Source organism: Bufo gargarizans, chromosome 2 (genome assembly GCF_014858855.1).
Source record: "Bufo gargarizans isolate SCDJY-AF-19 chromosome 2, ASM1485885v1, whole genome shotgun sequence".
In the NCBI taxonomy this organism is placed as follows: domain Eukaryota; kingdom Metazoa; phylum Chordata; class Amphibia; order Anura; family Bufonidae; genus Bufo; species Bufo gargarizans.
In genome coordinates, this window is record NC_058081.1 from 596,027,677 (window position 1) to 596,043,129 (window position 15,453).

A 15,453-nucleotide genomic window follows, 5' to 3' on the forward strand; every position below is an offset into this window, starting at 1 on the left:
CAATTGTGACATCTGTGTGCTGTTTTTTTTTTTTTTGGGGGGGGGGGGGGGGGGGACGGGACCCACAGAAATGAAATGTCTGTGGGTGATCCACAAAAAATGCAGATCGGACACAGACCAAAAATACAGTTGTGTGCATGAGGCCTTAGGCTGGGGCTACACCTTGACTTTGACTGCAGCGCTCCAGTATCACAACTAGAAAGAGAATAACGCTGCATTGCAACCTGCAAGTTACCACAACCCAAGAGTCGGCGGTAATCCAAATCCTGCAAGATTCATGTAACCATCTGGTCGCAGGCATGGCACCTTGTGGGTATTAACACACCCCCATTTACGTTCATTATGTTGCGATGTACAGTAAAAAAGCCAGGGGTGTACGCAGATATTATAGGGCGCCATAGCAAAAATGTAATATGGCCTCCTCCCCTCACTACCTACTGAAAAAAAATGCTGCCCTCCATCTCACCCAATTTATCCACCTTTTATGTTTGTGTTTCATCATTGGGCAGCATGGTGGCTCAATGGTTAGCACTGGTGCCTTGCAGTCCTGGGTTCAAATCTGACCGAGGACAACATCTGCATGGAGTTTGTATGTTCTCCCTGTGTTTGTGTGGGTTTCCTCTGGGTAATCCAGTTTCCTCCTACATGCCAAAGACATACTGATAGGCCTCATGCACACGACCGTTGTTCTGGTCCGCATCCGAGCTGCAGTTTTTGCAGCTCGGATGCAGACCCATTCACTTCAATGGGGCCGCAAAAGATGCGGACAGCACTCCGCGTGCTGTCCGCATCCGTTGCTCCGTTCCGTAGGCCCGCAAAAAAACAAAATATAACATGTCCTATTCTTGTCCGTTTTGCGGACAAGAATAGGCATTTCTACAATGGGCCGCCTGTTCCGTTCCGCAAACTGTGGAAGGCACACGGGCGGCTTCTGTGTTTTGCGGATCCACAATTTGCGGACCACAAAAACCGGAACGGTCGTGGGCATGAGGCCTTAGCTTGTGAGCTCTATTGGGGACAGCTTGATGCTAATGTCTGTAAAGCGCTGCGGAAAATAGTGCCGCTATATAAGTAAGTATAATAAATAACTATGACATTCATCCTGAAAACTATGGGGCCTATTTACCAAGATTGGCATTTCCATACTTGATCTACTGTGTGCCGGACTGAGATGCGCCTAATTTACGTTTCTTAATAAACAAGTTGCGTCTCTTGCCCTCCATGTGCCTGAAACTCAAATCTACACAGCTAGGGACTACGGTAGTTCCTGGCATAAGCCACAGTAAGCCTGGCAGGCTGTGAAAGCTCCGCCCCTCAAGATAAACCCCACCCCTTTTCTAGCCACTTTAGAAAAGTGTAATTAACGGACTACTAAATCTCATATTTACACCACACAACTGCCATAAATACACTGATAAATCCCCTGCTTCCATCCGCACAGTGTCTTATAAACCTGGCTGCCTGTAGCTACCACTAGAGGGAGTTCCGTGCACAGGAATTTTAGAAATGTACCATTGATATCAATGAAAGCTGTAAATAATGTCTTTGCACTGAGCTCTCCTTAGAGGTGACTGCCAGAAAATGCTGTGAATATATGTTGGGAATAGGAGAAGCAGTTCAGCACTGCCTCTTCCCACACAGGGTCGGACTGGTCCACCAGATTACTAGAGGATACTACGGAGGGCCCAGGCTCTAATACCATAGTGAGTCCCAAAGGACCAGGACACAAAAAAAAACACCTGGCTAACTTTGGAGACACTAGGGTTTATTTATTTGAATCAAAGCCTAGACTTGATATAGGGGTTGGGCCCCAAGAATAACTTCCTCTGACGGGTCCAAGGAACACCAGTCCAATACTGTTCCCACAGGCCAAAAGCAGTCATGTAGTCTTCCCCCATGGCATCACAATGCTGCAGTCTTTGGCTGCATGACGTGTGTAGTCCCAGCCTAAAAGTGTTTTCAGATTTGTTGCTGAAATTTCTATAAGGCTGGGTTCACACCTGAGCGTTCGGAAACGAGCGCTCTGTATGCGTGATTGTACGGGCGTTTACAATCGCGCATACAGAGATTGGCGTTCACACATTGTCGCGCGTTCCCGAATTTCTATGTGCGGGAACGCGCGACAAACGCCCAAAAAAAAGCTCAAGCACTTGTTTGAGCGTCGGGCGTTTTACAGCGCGATCGTACGCGCTGTAAAACGCCCAGGTGAGAACCATTCCCATAGGGAATCATTGGTTCTTGCCTGTTGTGCGTTTTACAGCGCGTAGGAACGCGCTGTAAAACGCTCAGGTGTGAACCCAGCGTAAATGTCCCACTCATCTAAATGGTGCTTGATGAAATACATATCCAGATTGTAAAAAAAACTATTAGGTTGCATGGAACAGATCAAGGGCTCATGCACACGGACGTTGCTCAGCCGTTCCGTGCATCGGGGACCGCACTCTGTAATGCTTCTGTGGGGTTCTGTGCCACCGTTCCGCACTGAACCTTCAGGATTGTGGACCCATTCAAATGAATGGGGCCGCATCTGTGATGCGGCGCAAAACCGGCTAGGGCCCATATATTGCAAACCCGGGTGTGCATGAGCCCTTAGGCTGAGTTCACACTTCAGTTATTTGATCAGTTATTTCCAACAGTTATTAGTGAGCCAAAACCAGTGGTGAAGCCTTCAGAGATGAGATATAATGGAAAGATCTGCACCTGTTTTGGCTCCAAAACACTGATGGAAATAACTGTCCAGATAACTGAAGCATGAACTTGGCCTTACAGTCACAGAAATTTCTGCAATTAATATGCCGCATGTAAACACACCCTAAGGTTTCAACCACTCCATATTCCAGAATACATAAGCTGGAATTACACCAAAACAGAGGCAGAAAAATAAATTCCTGCACTTTTATGGCAATTGTCACAATTTTGTAATGTGATAATAAATAAAATAAATGTGTTTCACCTTAAGAAAACTACCATGTTACAAAACCAAGGTAAATACGGTAAAAACTTTGTTTTACTATGCAGTTTATGTTGCTGTTTTTTACTGCAATATGTAAACCGACCCTTAAGATATTGTGTCCTACAACAGTCTGTCAAAGCCAAATACACCTACATGCAAATGACATCAGTAACCCCACATGATCATACAGTGACCTACCTATCAATAGCACTGCACACAACACATTCTAACAAATTGTCATACTGAAATCAGGGCAGAATACTCAACATTAAGCAAACTGATACCTGTGGCCCTAGAAAAGATACAGAGAGAGTCATAGAAATCTAACAAACTGACAAAAACTGAAACTTCTAAAATACTGGCACACTGATCTCCAAGACTTGTAGAACACTGGCACACTGATCTCCAAGACTTGTAGAAAATTGGCACACTGATCTCCAAGACTTGTAGAACACTGGCACACTGATCTCCAAGACTTGTAAAACACTGGCACACTGATCTCGAAGACTTGTAAAACACTGGCACACTGATCTCCAAGACTTGTAAAACACTGGCACACTGATCTCCAAGACTTGTAGAACATTGGCACACTGATCTCCAAGACTTGTAGAACATTGGCACACTGATCTCCAAGACTTGTAGAACACTGGCACACTACTGATCTCCAAGACTTGTAGAACACTGGCACACTACTGATCTCCAAGACTTGTAGAACATTGGCACACTGATTTCCAAGACTTGTAGAACATTGGCACACTGATGTCTAAGACTTCTAGAACAATGGCACTTACATCTAAGAGCCCTAGAACACTGGCAGATTATTAACGCCTAAAGGTGCCTTCACACGCAGTAGATATTGTTGCAGAAATTTTCTGTGACTGAAAAATCTACTCCATTCACCTAATGGGGCTTGCAGAAAACCATGTGCTTGCTGCCAAAATAACTTCATTCAAATTAATGGAACTGATGTTCAGTTGCAGAAAATTTCTGCAACAAAATCTGTGCTGTCTGAAGGCACCCTAAGAGTTCTAAAACACTGACATATTCTGGTCCTAAAACAAATACAAAACATTGTCAAAATAAATGTGGAATGAGGTGACAAGCTAACAAAACTGGTACCTACCTGCTAGTGTTGTCTTCATCAGAGTCAACAAAACTGCTGGACTCCAGCTCACTGCTCATCACGGTGGACGTGCTGTCATATCCTCCAGTCTCCCGCATGCGCTCCACTTTGGGGTGCCCATTGATTCTTGGAACTGTCATGGAAAATAAACAATGTGATGAGCAGGAGGCCCCTGGACAGCTATCATCAAAAGATAACAAGACAGGGTTCCCGATCAAAGGTAAAAGTTTGTGCCGTACAAGTTACAAAAACAGTGCAAAGTAGAGTACACTTAGCAGAGTAACTACAAGTGACGACCGAGGAAGAAATATTACCATCTACCTCATCGTACATCTTCTTTAATCAGAATGAAAAATGGATGGGACTAACGCAAGGAGACAACAAAGCTGAGAACAGGTCATGTCTTTAATCAGTCTAATAGATGCTGTCATTTCCAGGCTGTTTGAAGTAAGTTGCCCTGACGGATGAAGATGAAGGAACATGATCTAACTCATACCTGTAACCTAGCGCCTACAGAACTTCACCTACCCCTGCCTGCTGTCATACAGGAGCCAGGGTCTGGTTATACTGTACTGTTATACCGTACATACCAAGGAGACAGAGGAATCATTCTCTCCAGTCAACTTGTTTGAACATCCGTATAGCTAGCCTCTTTTTTTGGTTAGATCTAGTTTGCAATACAGCGGCCTTCATACTGGACCAGTTTTATAAAAATTAGGAAAGAAATGTAGGGTCCGCTCACGTGCCGATTTTAGACAGTTTTTCTTTTAATTTCAGCTTACATAATACTGCCATATAGTACCAAGACAATAAGCTCATCCCTATGAGAACGTCCCCAAAAACTCCAATTTTGGGGAAGGGCTTGCATAAGCCACTTTCGTTTTGCAGGTCGATTTGCGGAATTGTCCCTTCAAAATCAGGACTGCTGGCTACTAGATTAACACTAGATGTGGGGCCCATCCTTTGTTTACCACCCCTGTACCTGTTCTTAGGCTATTTTCGCATCTGCGGCAGTGTGATCTGGACGCCAGTTCTGGCAGAGAATGCCGGGAATCAGCCAGATGCAAACTGCAGAGTGCAGCAGTTTCTGTCTGGCCTATTCTGAGCATTTTTGCCGGATTGCGTCTGGATCTCCACCGGACCTCATTATAGTTAATGGGGCCGGAGGGCATTCCGGTTGCATTCAGCAGTGCCAGATCTGGAGAACTCTGGCAGGCTGTTCTCTGCCGAAATTGCTGCCGCAGATGTGAAACTAGCCTTACAGTTCTCATAGTAGTTACGAACCATAGGGATCTATAGTGGTGTAAGTCCAGTAGGACTCTGTGGGTTCTGGTTTTACATCCAAGTGCAGACAAATAGACAGTTAAGCAGGAACAATATGGCCAGCTACATGATTTTCTGTGTTCTTCTACCTATAGAAATGCTCTTCAAGAGCTTCCTGGTTCAGAAGTATAATGTCAAAACTACAAAGCTGAAGTAGGCAGAGCAGTAGAAGAGATGGAGCTGCTACTCTGAACCACAATGCTTATTTTTGGGGTATACGGAGGGCTACGTGACAAACTGTGTAGGCAGTGTAAGGGCACCGATCATCTAATACCAGTGCATAAGACCCAGATCATTTATGAGCAGAGCAGCTTCTTAACACTTGGGGCTGGGATGGATTCATCTCTCTTCAATGACATTCACTGGCCAGGTTTTGTCGTCGAGGTGTTCCACTGAATTGTGATATAATGATGAAGCCCTAATTATAGCTGATCACTGCCTGAAGCAACATTCCAAAAACGGCAGCGTGTACAAGTTTTGTCTACATAATAGACTACAAATCATCATGTTTCAGCTTTCCGTCCTATCTCTTGACGAGGCATATTGTGTAGAGGTAAACACGTAACCACATTGGTTCCTTATATGTTTCTCGAGACATTTTATACCACACCAAGGCTCAGCATGTAATCGGCTTAGGGTGAAGCTTTATCTTCAGATCCAACCCTGGGTGCAAATTAGAGTTTTCTAGACAAAATGACTTTCAAACACAGATGGAAAACAGCTCTGAAACAAAACACAATCTAATCTGCTCTCTACGCTCTTTATCTTCACGTCCGGATTCAGTTTCTTTACCTTAACATAACTCAATATCTGAAGAATGGGGGCAAAGCAGCAACCTAGAGGAGTTTATGAAGGTTATGCTTCTTGTGCCTGGTGTGTTGTTGCAGATGACATAGGAATACCAAAGGTAAGATATACATTAGTCTAAAGTTGATGAAAGTTCAACCAAAACGATGAATACTGGATCCTGCAGGCTTCAGCAAAAACTCTTCCGTTACTGATAACACAACATTCTGCATCCGTTATGAACAGATCCGGTTGTATTATCTTTCACATAGGCAAGACGGATCCGTCATGATCTCCATTGAAAGTCAATGGGGGACGGATCTGTTTTCTAATATTGTGTCAGATTGTGTAAGAGAATACGGATCTGTCCCCATTGACTTACATGCATGCTGCGGTTTGCGCTCCGGTTTGAGAATGGAACGGAATGCATTTAGGTGCACTCCGTTCTGTTCAGTTACGTTTTGTCCCCATTGACAATGAATAGGGACAAAATGAAAGTTTTGTTCTTTCTGGTATTGAGACCCTATAACAGATCTCAATACCAGAAAATATTAACACTAGTGTGAAAGTAGCCTTAGACAACCTATGAGAAACCATCAGTGTCTGAAAAGAACTCGGCCAAGAAGAACTTTGAAAGTACGATCCCAGAAAGATAGTTTGTCCTTCGACAGGTGCCATTAAATCATGTATGGCCGGTCTGAACGCATGTAACGGCCAATATGGAGCAAAATGTGGTCGTGTCTGTGGCATGTGTTCATCAGATGACTGTCCAGCTATCAACCTAGTGCAGGGATGGGCAAGCTGCAGCTCTCCAGCTGTTGTAAAACTACAACTCCTAGTATGCCTACAGCTATCAGCCTACAGCAGGGCATGATGGGATTTGTAGTTTTACAACAGCTGGAGAGCAGCAGTTTGCCCATCCCTGACCTAGTGTATATGTGTTGTCAATGAGAACAGAAGAGAATGACACTTCTGGAGTGGGAGCTTATCTTCCAGAACAAAAGGATTGTCACGAGAATATTCATTTTGAGTGATCCTTTTCTCCTTCGACATCATCTTTTGGGGGAATGTCGGAAACACCCCATATACATTAGACTGTCAGCCAAACTCGTCATTCTGGGTGGGTTTGGCCAACAATACAATAAAGTGTATGTGGGCTTAAAAGCTGGTCAGACACATTAGGTAGCTGTCCACTGAATGCTCATTTTGGACGCTAGTTAATTCTCGTAACTTCATCATAAACATGCATAATTATGTCAAAAGGGAGAAGGGGGTAAGCTGCTGCCACCTATCTCTTTTGGGACCATCTGCCATTGTTGGAGAGTTGGGAGGTCACCATACACATGAGAATGTTGGCTGATCCCACCATAATTGTCAGGTTTGGGTGACTTTTATCTTTGTATGCCCAGTCTAAAGCCTCTTTCATATATCACAGATGTATGTTATCTGTATTCTCCACAGACCATTCAAGTACCCATTGTATTCACACATCAGTGGTTTTCCACGGACCCATGACACCCGTGATTACAGATCCCTCATGCACATTACAGTCTATGGGTCCGTTAAAACAATGGACACAACACGGATCTGTGTTTGGTCTGTGGTTTTTACAGTCCATTGGTAGAAGATGCTCCAGAAACTAATTTTAAGCCTAGCAGTGCCCGTGGAATGTGGATGACACACGGAGGGCAAAAAAAACACATGGGCCAAACATGGATCCTTCATGGACATCTTCATGGATGAACCATGAATGTCATCATGGACACAGACTTGTGAATGAGGCCTAACAGTGGTCTACAATCTTTGGCTCTTCAAGTTCTTTGATGAACTCCAAATCCCACCTCATGGAGGTTTCATACTGGGAATTGTCGTTATACGACAACTGAAGAGCGATGAGCTGAAAAACACTACTGATATATATTACAATACACACAGATATTTTTTTCTTTGATGGGACACAAAAGGTAACACTTTTCTAATATAATTCAGTAAGTTCTATATTATTGCCCTCATCCACCCTAGAACATAAAGGGGTTTCCCATTTGTTTTCACCATTTTAAGGACGCTGCTTGATGTCAGCAAATAAGAACAATTCTTGTTGACATCCAGAAGGTGAAAACTCTGTGAATCACTGTGTTGGAAAGTGCAGTCTGCTGTGTTTACCTATACAGTAAAAATTAAGGCATGCTGACACATACCACCACTGCGAGGGCCAGATGGACACTCTTTTGGTCTCCATCACGGTAAATGAGGGCCAATGACTGTGTTCAGGAGCTCTCCCGGCACATATGCCAAGCTGTTCACATAATGAAATTTAAGCACAACATTACCTACACCTCACTTACCTGCTCCCTGCCACCAGGTTCCAGCTCCTAGGGTGCCCTGCTACCACTGCCATGCTCTGGTTAATATCTGGTTTTGATGGGGGTTAAGTGTACTGCCGCAACCAATCCCTGTCTGCAGCGTTGATGTGCCCCCCATATGTCACGAGAACAATTGATGTGGGACATGTCACCGATGTGGCCAGTCACTGGCTACAGCAGTACACATGACCCCCTTCAAATTGAAAATTGACAAGTGGGACCATAGTGCAGCAGTGAGGAACCAAATGAGTCAGAACCCAGCAGGGAGCACATAAGTATGCTTCTCTCTGCAGGTCTGGCGACATGGGGGTTCTAACTGAAAGGCCCCAGAAGGTGGACAACTCCTTTAGGCCTCTTTCACACTACCGTTTTTTTTTTCCGTTTTGCGGTCTGTTTTTTGCGGTCCGTATACGGAACCATTCATTTCAATGGTTCCGCAAAAAAAACGGAGTGTGTTCCGTATGCATTCCGTTTCCGTATTTCCGTTTTTCCGTTCCGTTGAAAGATAGAACATGTCCTATATTTGGCCGCAAATCACGGTCCGTGGCTCCATTCAAGTCAATGGGTCCGCAAAAAAAACGGAACACATACGGAAATGCATCCGTATGTCTTCCGTATCCGTTCCGTTTTTTGCGGAACCATCTATTGAAAATGTTATGCCCAGCCTAATTTTTTCAATGTAATTGCTGTATACTGTATATGCCATACGGAAAAACGGAAAGGAAAAACGGAACGGAACAACGGAAGCAAAAAAACGGAACAACGGATCCGTGAAAAACACTGAAATGGACATACTGTAGTGTGAAAGAGGCCTTAAGCTAAAGACATCTGGAGCAGATTTACTAACATTGTCTGGTAAGGGTCCATTCACACGTCCGCAAAGTGGATCCGCATCCGTTCCGCCATTTTCAATGGGGCCAGAATGTGCTGTCCGCATCCACATTTGCGGATCCGCACTTCCGCATCCGTGCTTCCGTTTCCGCAAAAAAATAGAACATGTCCTATTCTTGTCCGCAATTGCGGACAAGAACAGGCATATTCTATTAGTATCGGCAATGTGCGGTCCGCAAAATGCGGAACGCACATTGCCGCTTTCCGTGTTTTGCGGATCCGTGGCTCCGTGTATCCGCAAAACAGGTTGCGGACGTGTGAATGGAGCCTAAGACAGTGTAAACTTAGACAGTCTGCACCAAATGTATCACAGTGGTTGATGCTGGATGATGCATCTGTCAGATCTTTAGACTGGCTAGCCTAACTTTAAACCAATTATTTGTTTGCGTAGTTTTCCTCTAAAAATGCTCCAAAATGTTGACACAATTTCTGGTGCAAATTGCCGCATTTAAGCCATGTCCCTTTCTGTTAAGCAAAGCTCTTTATAATGCAGCTGAAAAGCTAAAGAAATGGCCACATCCAGTCAGGACCTGAGCAGAAGGACCTGCAGCATGCACAATTGAGGCAGAGACAGCGGCATGGGAGGGGCAAGGATGGGTAAGTACTATGTAAAAGAGTTTTCCTCCACAGGTTAGTTACACAAAATGCCAGGAAAACCCTTTTTACCCAGAATTCTGGCACATTTGTAGTAAATCTCCCCAGTGACTTAACATTTCAAGTGGTGGAGAATAATGACTGTATATATACAGTAAAGGAATCTGAGCTGAAATATGATAAAACATTAGCGTGAACTTTACTTTTTAAAAGATCACAGTCAGCCTCCTGGAACAAGAAACTTTCAAAGGTCATCTGGTGACCCCAGAGCTGCGATCACTTTCATTACAAGCACTAGAGATTCTTATCAGAGGGTTTGAAGATGTGAAGAATTCACTAGATATCCTAGAGTCTTAGGCCCCTTTCACACGGGCGAGTATTCAGCGCGGATGCGATGCGTGAGTTGAACACATTGCACCCGCACTGAATCCGGACCCATTCATTTCTATGGGGCTGTTCACATGAGCAGTGATTTTCACGCATCACTTGTGCGTTGCGTGAAAATCGCAGCATGCTCTATTTTGTGCGTTTTTCACGTAACGCAGGCCCCATAGAAATGAATGGGGTTGCGTGAAAATCGCAAGCATCCGCAAGCAAGTGCGGATGCGGTGCGATTTTCACGCACGGTTGCTAGGAGACGATCGGGATGGAGACCCGATCATTATTATTTTCCCTTATAACATGGCTATAAGGGAAAATAATAGCATTCTGAATACAGAATGCATAGTAAAATAGCGCTGGAGGGGTTAAAAAATAAAAACATTTAACTCGCCTTAATCCACTTGATCGCGCAGCCCGGCTTCTCTTCTGTCTTCTTTCTTTGCTGTGTGCAGGAACAGGACCTGTGGTGACGTCACTCCGGTCATCACATGATCTTTTACCATGGTGATGGATCATGTGATGGATCATGTGATGACCGGAGTGACATCACCACAGGTCCTGTTCCTGCACACAGCTAAGAAAAGAAAGAAGACAGAAGAGAAGCCGGGCTGCGCGATCAAGTGGATTAAGGCGAGTTAAATTATTATAATTTTTTTTAACCCCTCCAGTGCTATTTTACTATGCATTCTGTATTCAGAATGCTATTATTTTCCCTTATAACCATGTTATAAGGGAAAATAATACAATCTACAGAACACCGATCCCAGACCCGAACTTCTGTGAAGAAGTTCGGGTTTGGGTACCAAACATGCCGATTTTTCTCACGCGCGTGCAAAACGCATTACAATGTTTTGCACTCGCGCGGAAAAATCGCGCATGTTCCCGCAACACACCCGCACCTTCTCCCGCAACGCCCGTCTGAAAGAGGCCTTAGAGCCCTAGTCTTATGGAAAGGCTGATTCTGAGAGTACAGGGGCACAGTGCTGGTTTAAAACTGCATGGTCCTCTAACTTTTCCCTGCTCTTCTGCTGGCCATGGGGTAGCCAGGGAAAAACAATGTAGAGGACACAAAGCTGCACCAGTGCTGCAAGCCCTTCTTTCTCCAGGACTGCTAGGATCCCAAAAGTTGGATCCCCATTGATCATAATGTGATGGCATATCCCAGATCAGGGGTCAGCAACCTCTGGCACTCCAGGTGTTGTGAAACTACATCTCCCATCATGCACACTTGCTTGGCTGTTCTCTGAATTCCCACAGATGTGACCATGCTGGGAGTTGTAGTTTCACAGCAGCTGGAGTGCCAGAGGTTGCTGACCCCTGTCCTAGATAGATGTTGCTTTATAGGATGTTAAAATCCCTTTAAATGACATACCCTATAAGTAACACTGTGTGTTGGAGAAATTGGGAATACAATAGCTGGTGTACACAGTGTCTACTGCATCATATTAGTGGTCACAATGACAACCATGAAAGCCATGGCTTCTATATCCTGCACTGATAAGGGTTCACAAGCCAGAAATACATTCACTTTAAAGGGGTTGCCTTTTTTTAGAAAATCTATTTTCAAATCTTTAATAAAGGGTCTCCCTATTTAGGACATTTATGTATTAGCCAGAGTGAAGAACAGCTACAAACAGCGTCTCCCTTTGGAGGACTCACCATCTTCATGCATAGCATGGATAGCCCACTGATTTGTAAGGGCACCATGTAATGCTTGATATCTCCTGTGGTGGTGCTGCAGGATACCTGAACACTTGCTGCTACGTCTCCCTGAATATCAGGGGCGGACTGGAAACTTAAAGTGGCCCTGTAAAAAAAAAAAAAACGTGGCCCTATGTTGTAGGTGGTCTCAAATTGACGGTGGGCCAACACAAGTAGACAATAATAACAGAAGTAGGAGGAGCAGTAATACCGTAGTGCAGCACAAGATACAGGCCCAGCAATACCAAATACCACAGTGCAGCGTATAATACTGCCACCCTCGCAGCAATATTCAAGTGTATCACTATCCTGAGGGTGGAAGTACAGTTGAATTCAGGAGGGCATCTATGGCCGCAAGTACCTAATGCTTCTAGAATTAATGCTGAGAGCATCAAATAGTTATGTACACAGCCGGCAGCCACTTGGCATCGGCCTCCGGGAAATTTTCCTGTAGGGTCTATGGGCAGTCCACCCCTGCTGGGTCCTGGTAGCAGAGCAATCTCATCAGTTTATTTTAGGTGATTTCTCTAAAGCAGAGATCCCTTTAAAAGGGTTGTCCAGCCCCTAACTCACAATTAAATAATGATTCGAAATTGTGTGCAGTAAAAAAACAACAACTGAGACCAGTGAATGGCTGCAGCGGTGCATGTGATGACAGAGAAGATGTCACACTTTTGGTCCACAGGGGACTAGTAACAGCAGGGATAGGTTCTCTGCACTGGAGCTGCTTGGAAGAAGTTGGTGTTTTTCCTTTTTTTTTGTGTTAATGCGTATTTAGACCCAGCAAACCCGGCACGGACAGCCTTTACATATAACTGCCTATTCTTGTCCGCAAAGCGCGGACAAGAATAGGACATGCTATATTTCTTTTGCGGGGTCACGGAACGGAGCAACAGATGCGGACAGCACACGGAGTCCTGTCTGAATCTTTTGCAGTCCCATTGAAGTGAATGGGTCCGCACCCGAGCCGCCAAAACGGTGGCTCGGATGCGGACCAAAACAAGGCCGTGTGCATGAGGCCTAAGTCAAACATGTGCACTGTGCACACACATTCCAGCAATGATTTCATTTTGTTAGAGGCCGAACAACCCCTTTAAGGCTTTATGTGCGCTATTCCTAAACAGTTCTGGATCCACAGGGGAGTAAAACATTTTTTACACATTCACCCAATTTTGTGAAATGAAAACTGACCCCATAGGTTTTTGGATGCGCGATAAAGTTGAGCTATTGTATGTCAAGGTCTTCCATTTTAAGAAGGCCTTACGCAGAACATTCACTTGAAGATTAAGACAGCAAAGCATCGTTACTCCACTCACTACAGGTCACCAAAGGTCCAGGTTATACCTACAGTGACACACTCGTGGCGGAGCTTCTGGATAACAACGAACAGGTACCAGGGGCCAAGGCAGACAAAAATGACCTCTCTGCGTAGATCTCCTTGCATGGGCGTGTGACTGAAAGGAAAAGTTTGATCGATGGCGTTGGGGTGGGTTCCTCCCAAAACATTCCAAGAATGAAGACGTAACCATGATTGACCTTGAGATAAGTATAAATCCAGGAGATCCTATGATACAGTTATGAAGACGCACTTATTACCAGGCACCAGGTACAATGAAAGGTGCATGGGAACGGCGTGTATATGAGTAGATTCTAGGAATCTTTCTTTTCCAGATGCTTCCCTTTCATCAGATGAATGACGATCTGTAATGATGGTGAGATAGGAAATACATTGGCAAGAATGTAAATAGATGTAGAGCATTCTAATCAGCTCGGAGCACTCTAACCGTATACGTATATATATAGAGAGAGAGAGAGAGAATATTCTATTCAAGACTAATGTGTCCTTATCATGTTAAGATCATTGCCATCAATCAGAGACAACTATTGGATATTCAAATCAGTTAGGGCTCATTCAGATGGACGTATGCTGTCCGCAAAATTGTGGATCCGTTTTTTTTGCGGACAGTTGAGCATGTCCACAAAAAAACGGATTGCATTCCGTTTTTTTTGCTGATCCATATACTATAATAGGGCCATGTCCTGATTTTCACTGACAAGTATAGGACATGTTTCATTTTTTTCGTGAGCCGTGCAATGGAAGAAAAGGGCCCCATTAAACTGAATGGGACAGCATCTAATCCGCAAAACAAAAACAAAAAAAAAACGGATCCGCATTTTTGCGAACAGCATACGGCCGTCTGAATGAGCCCTTAGAGCATTCTAAAATAATATAGAGTGCTCTAGTACTGATGATGTCATCGGATCCTTGTCTTTCTCTACAGATAACTGGTAGCCAGAAGTAGTTTCACCAGCGGTAAGCAAACCTACATCCTTCCTATTAACCTGCGGCGAGCTTTTCGGCAACCGCATATAAAATATCGTGGGCCGATGTCATCAAAAATCTCAGGGTATGACAAGATGTTTTACAAATGGCACAATGTTGTATGTCATATAAGGTGAGCCCAGCAGTACAGCCATCTGCTCAATGTACTCTAGACTAAACAGCGCTAATGTATCTGATCGCATTTCTGCATTCATGCATTTACATAGTTCCGACATATTGGGTAGCTCTGTACACAGTGGGCACCAGAGCTACATTAGTAATTCTGGGGCTGTGTGCGGGGTAAGGGCAGGTTCCATTATGCAGGACATTGCTTTCTGTCCTGCATTACAGAAACCAGACGGATCCGTTATGCTGCCCATAGACTTCTTAAAGGCTTCGGTTTTGCATACTGTCCAGGAATTCCGCTATATTGCATTATAAACGGAACCTATGACGGTTCCGTTTATAATGCAATATAGCAAATAACATCTTAATTGCACAATGAGCTGATAACATCTTAATTGCACAATGAGCTGTACGAAATGACAAACTCATCCTCTGTATCTAAACCATTATCAGCTCTGCTACATCTGTATAAAATTATTAGGGCATAGGTCAATTGCAATCCTGAATCTTTTTCTGTTTGTTCTGCCAATAATACAAATGATCATTTTTCTAAATTCTTTTCTACATTTTATTGTGAGGGAGAGGTTTCTGCACTAACCCAAATGAACCCGACTGTCAAAGGGCCAAAGAAAATGTGTAAAACATTACTAGGAGGGAAAGGCACACAACTATATCTGCACATCATTCTGCAAAGACGCAATTAAATTTGAGCTCAAATGCCTCGGGCGGTAAGATCTTCTAGCAAGATAGGCACAGATGTAGCAGAGTTGGAGGTGTCATTTAACTCTTTGTACGACAGAAAGTTTTAAGCAGATGTATGCGCAGTGCTGTGTAAAGCGTTAAATAACACAATGCATGCACACTGGTTTGCACAGAAAAAAATAACTGT

The 15,453-nt window shown here is 44.1% G+C and overlaps 1 protein-coding gene across 2 annotated transcripts in view; it reads right to left on the bottom strand.

Annotated features, from left to right (window-relative positions):
• Positions 1 to 15,453, bottom strand: part of LOC122926787 (segment polarity protein dishevelled homolog DVL-1-like) — a 152,673-nt gene that overhangs the window by 14,932 nt on the left and 122,288 nt on the right. For both annotated transcript variants that reach the window (XM_044278270.1, XM_044278271.1), the window contains one exon: positions 4,077 to 4,209. In XM_044278270.1, the coding sequence (XP_044134205.1) occupies positions 4,077 to 4,209 (133 nt within the window). The remainder of the gene's footprint in view (positions 1 to 4,076; positions 4,210 to 15,453) is intronic.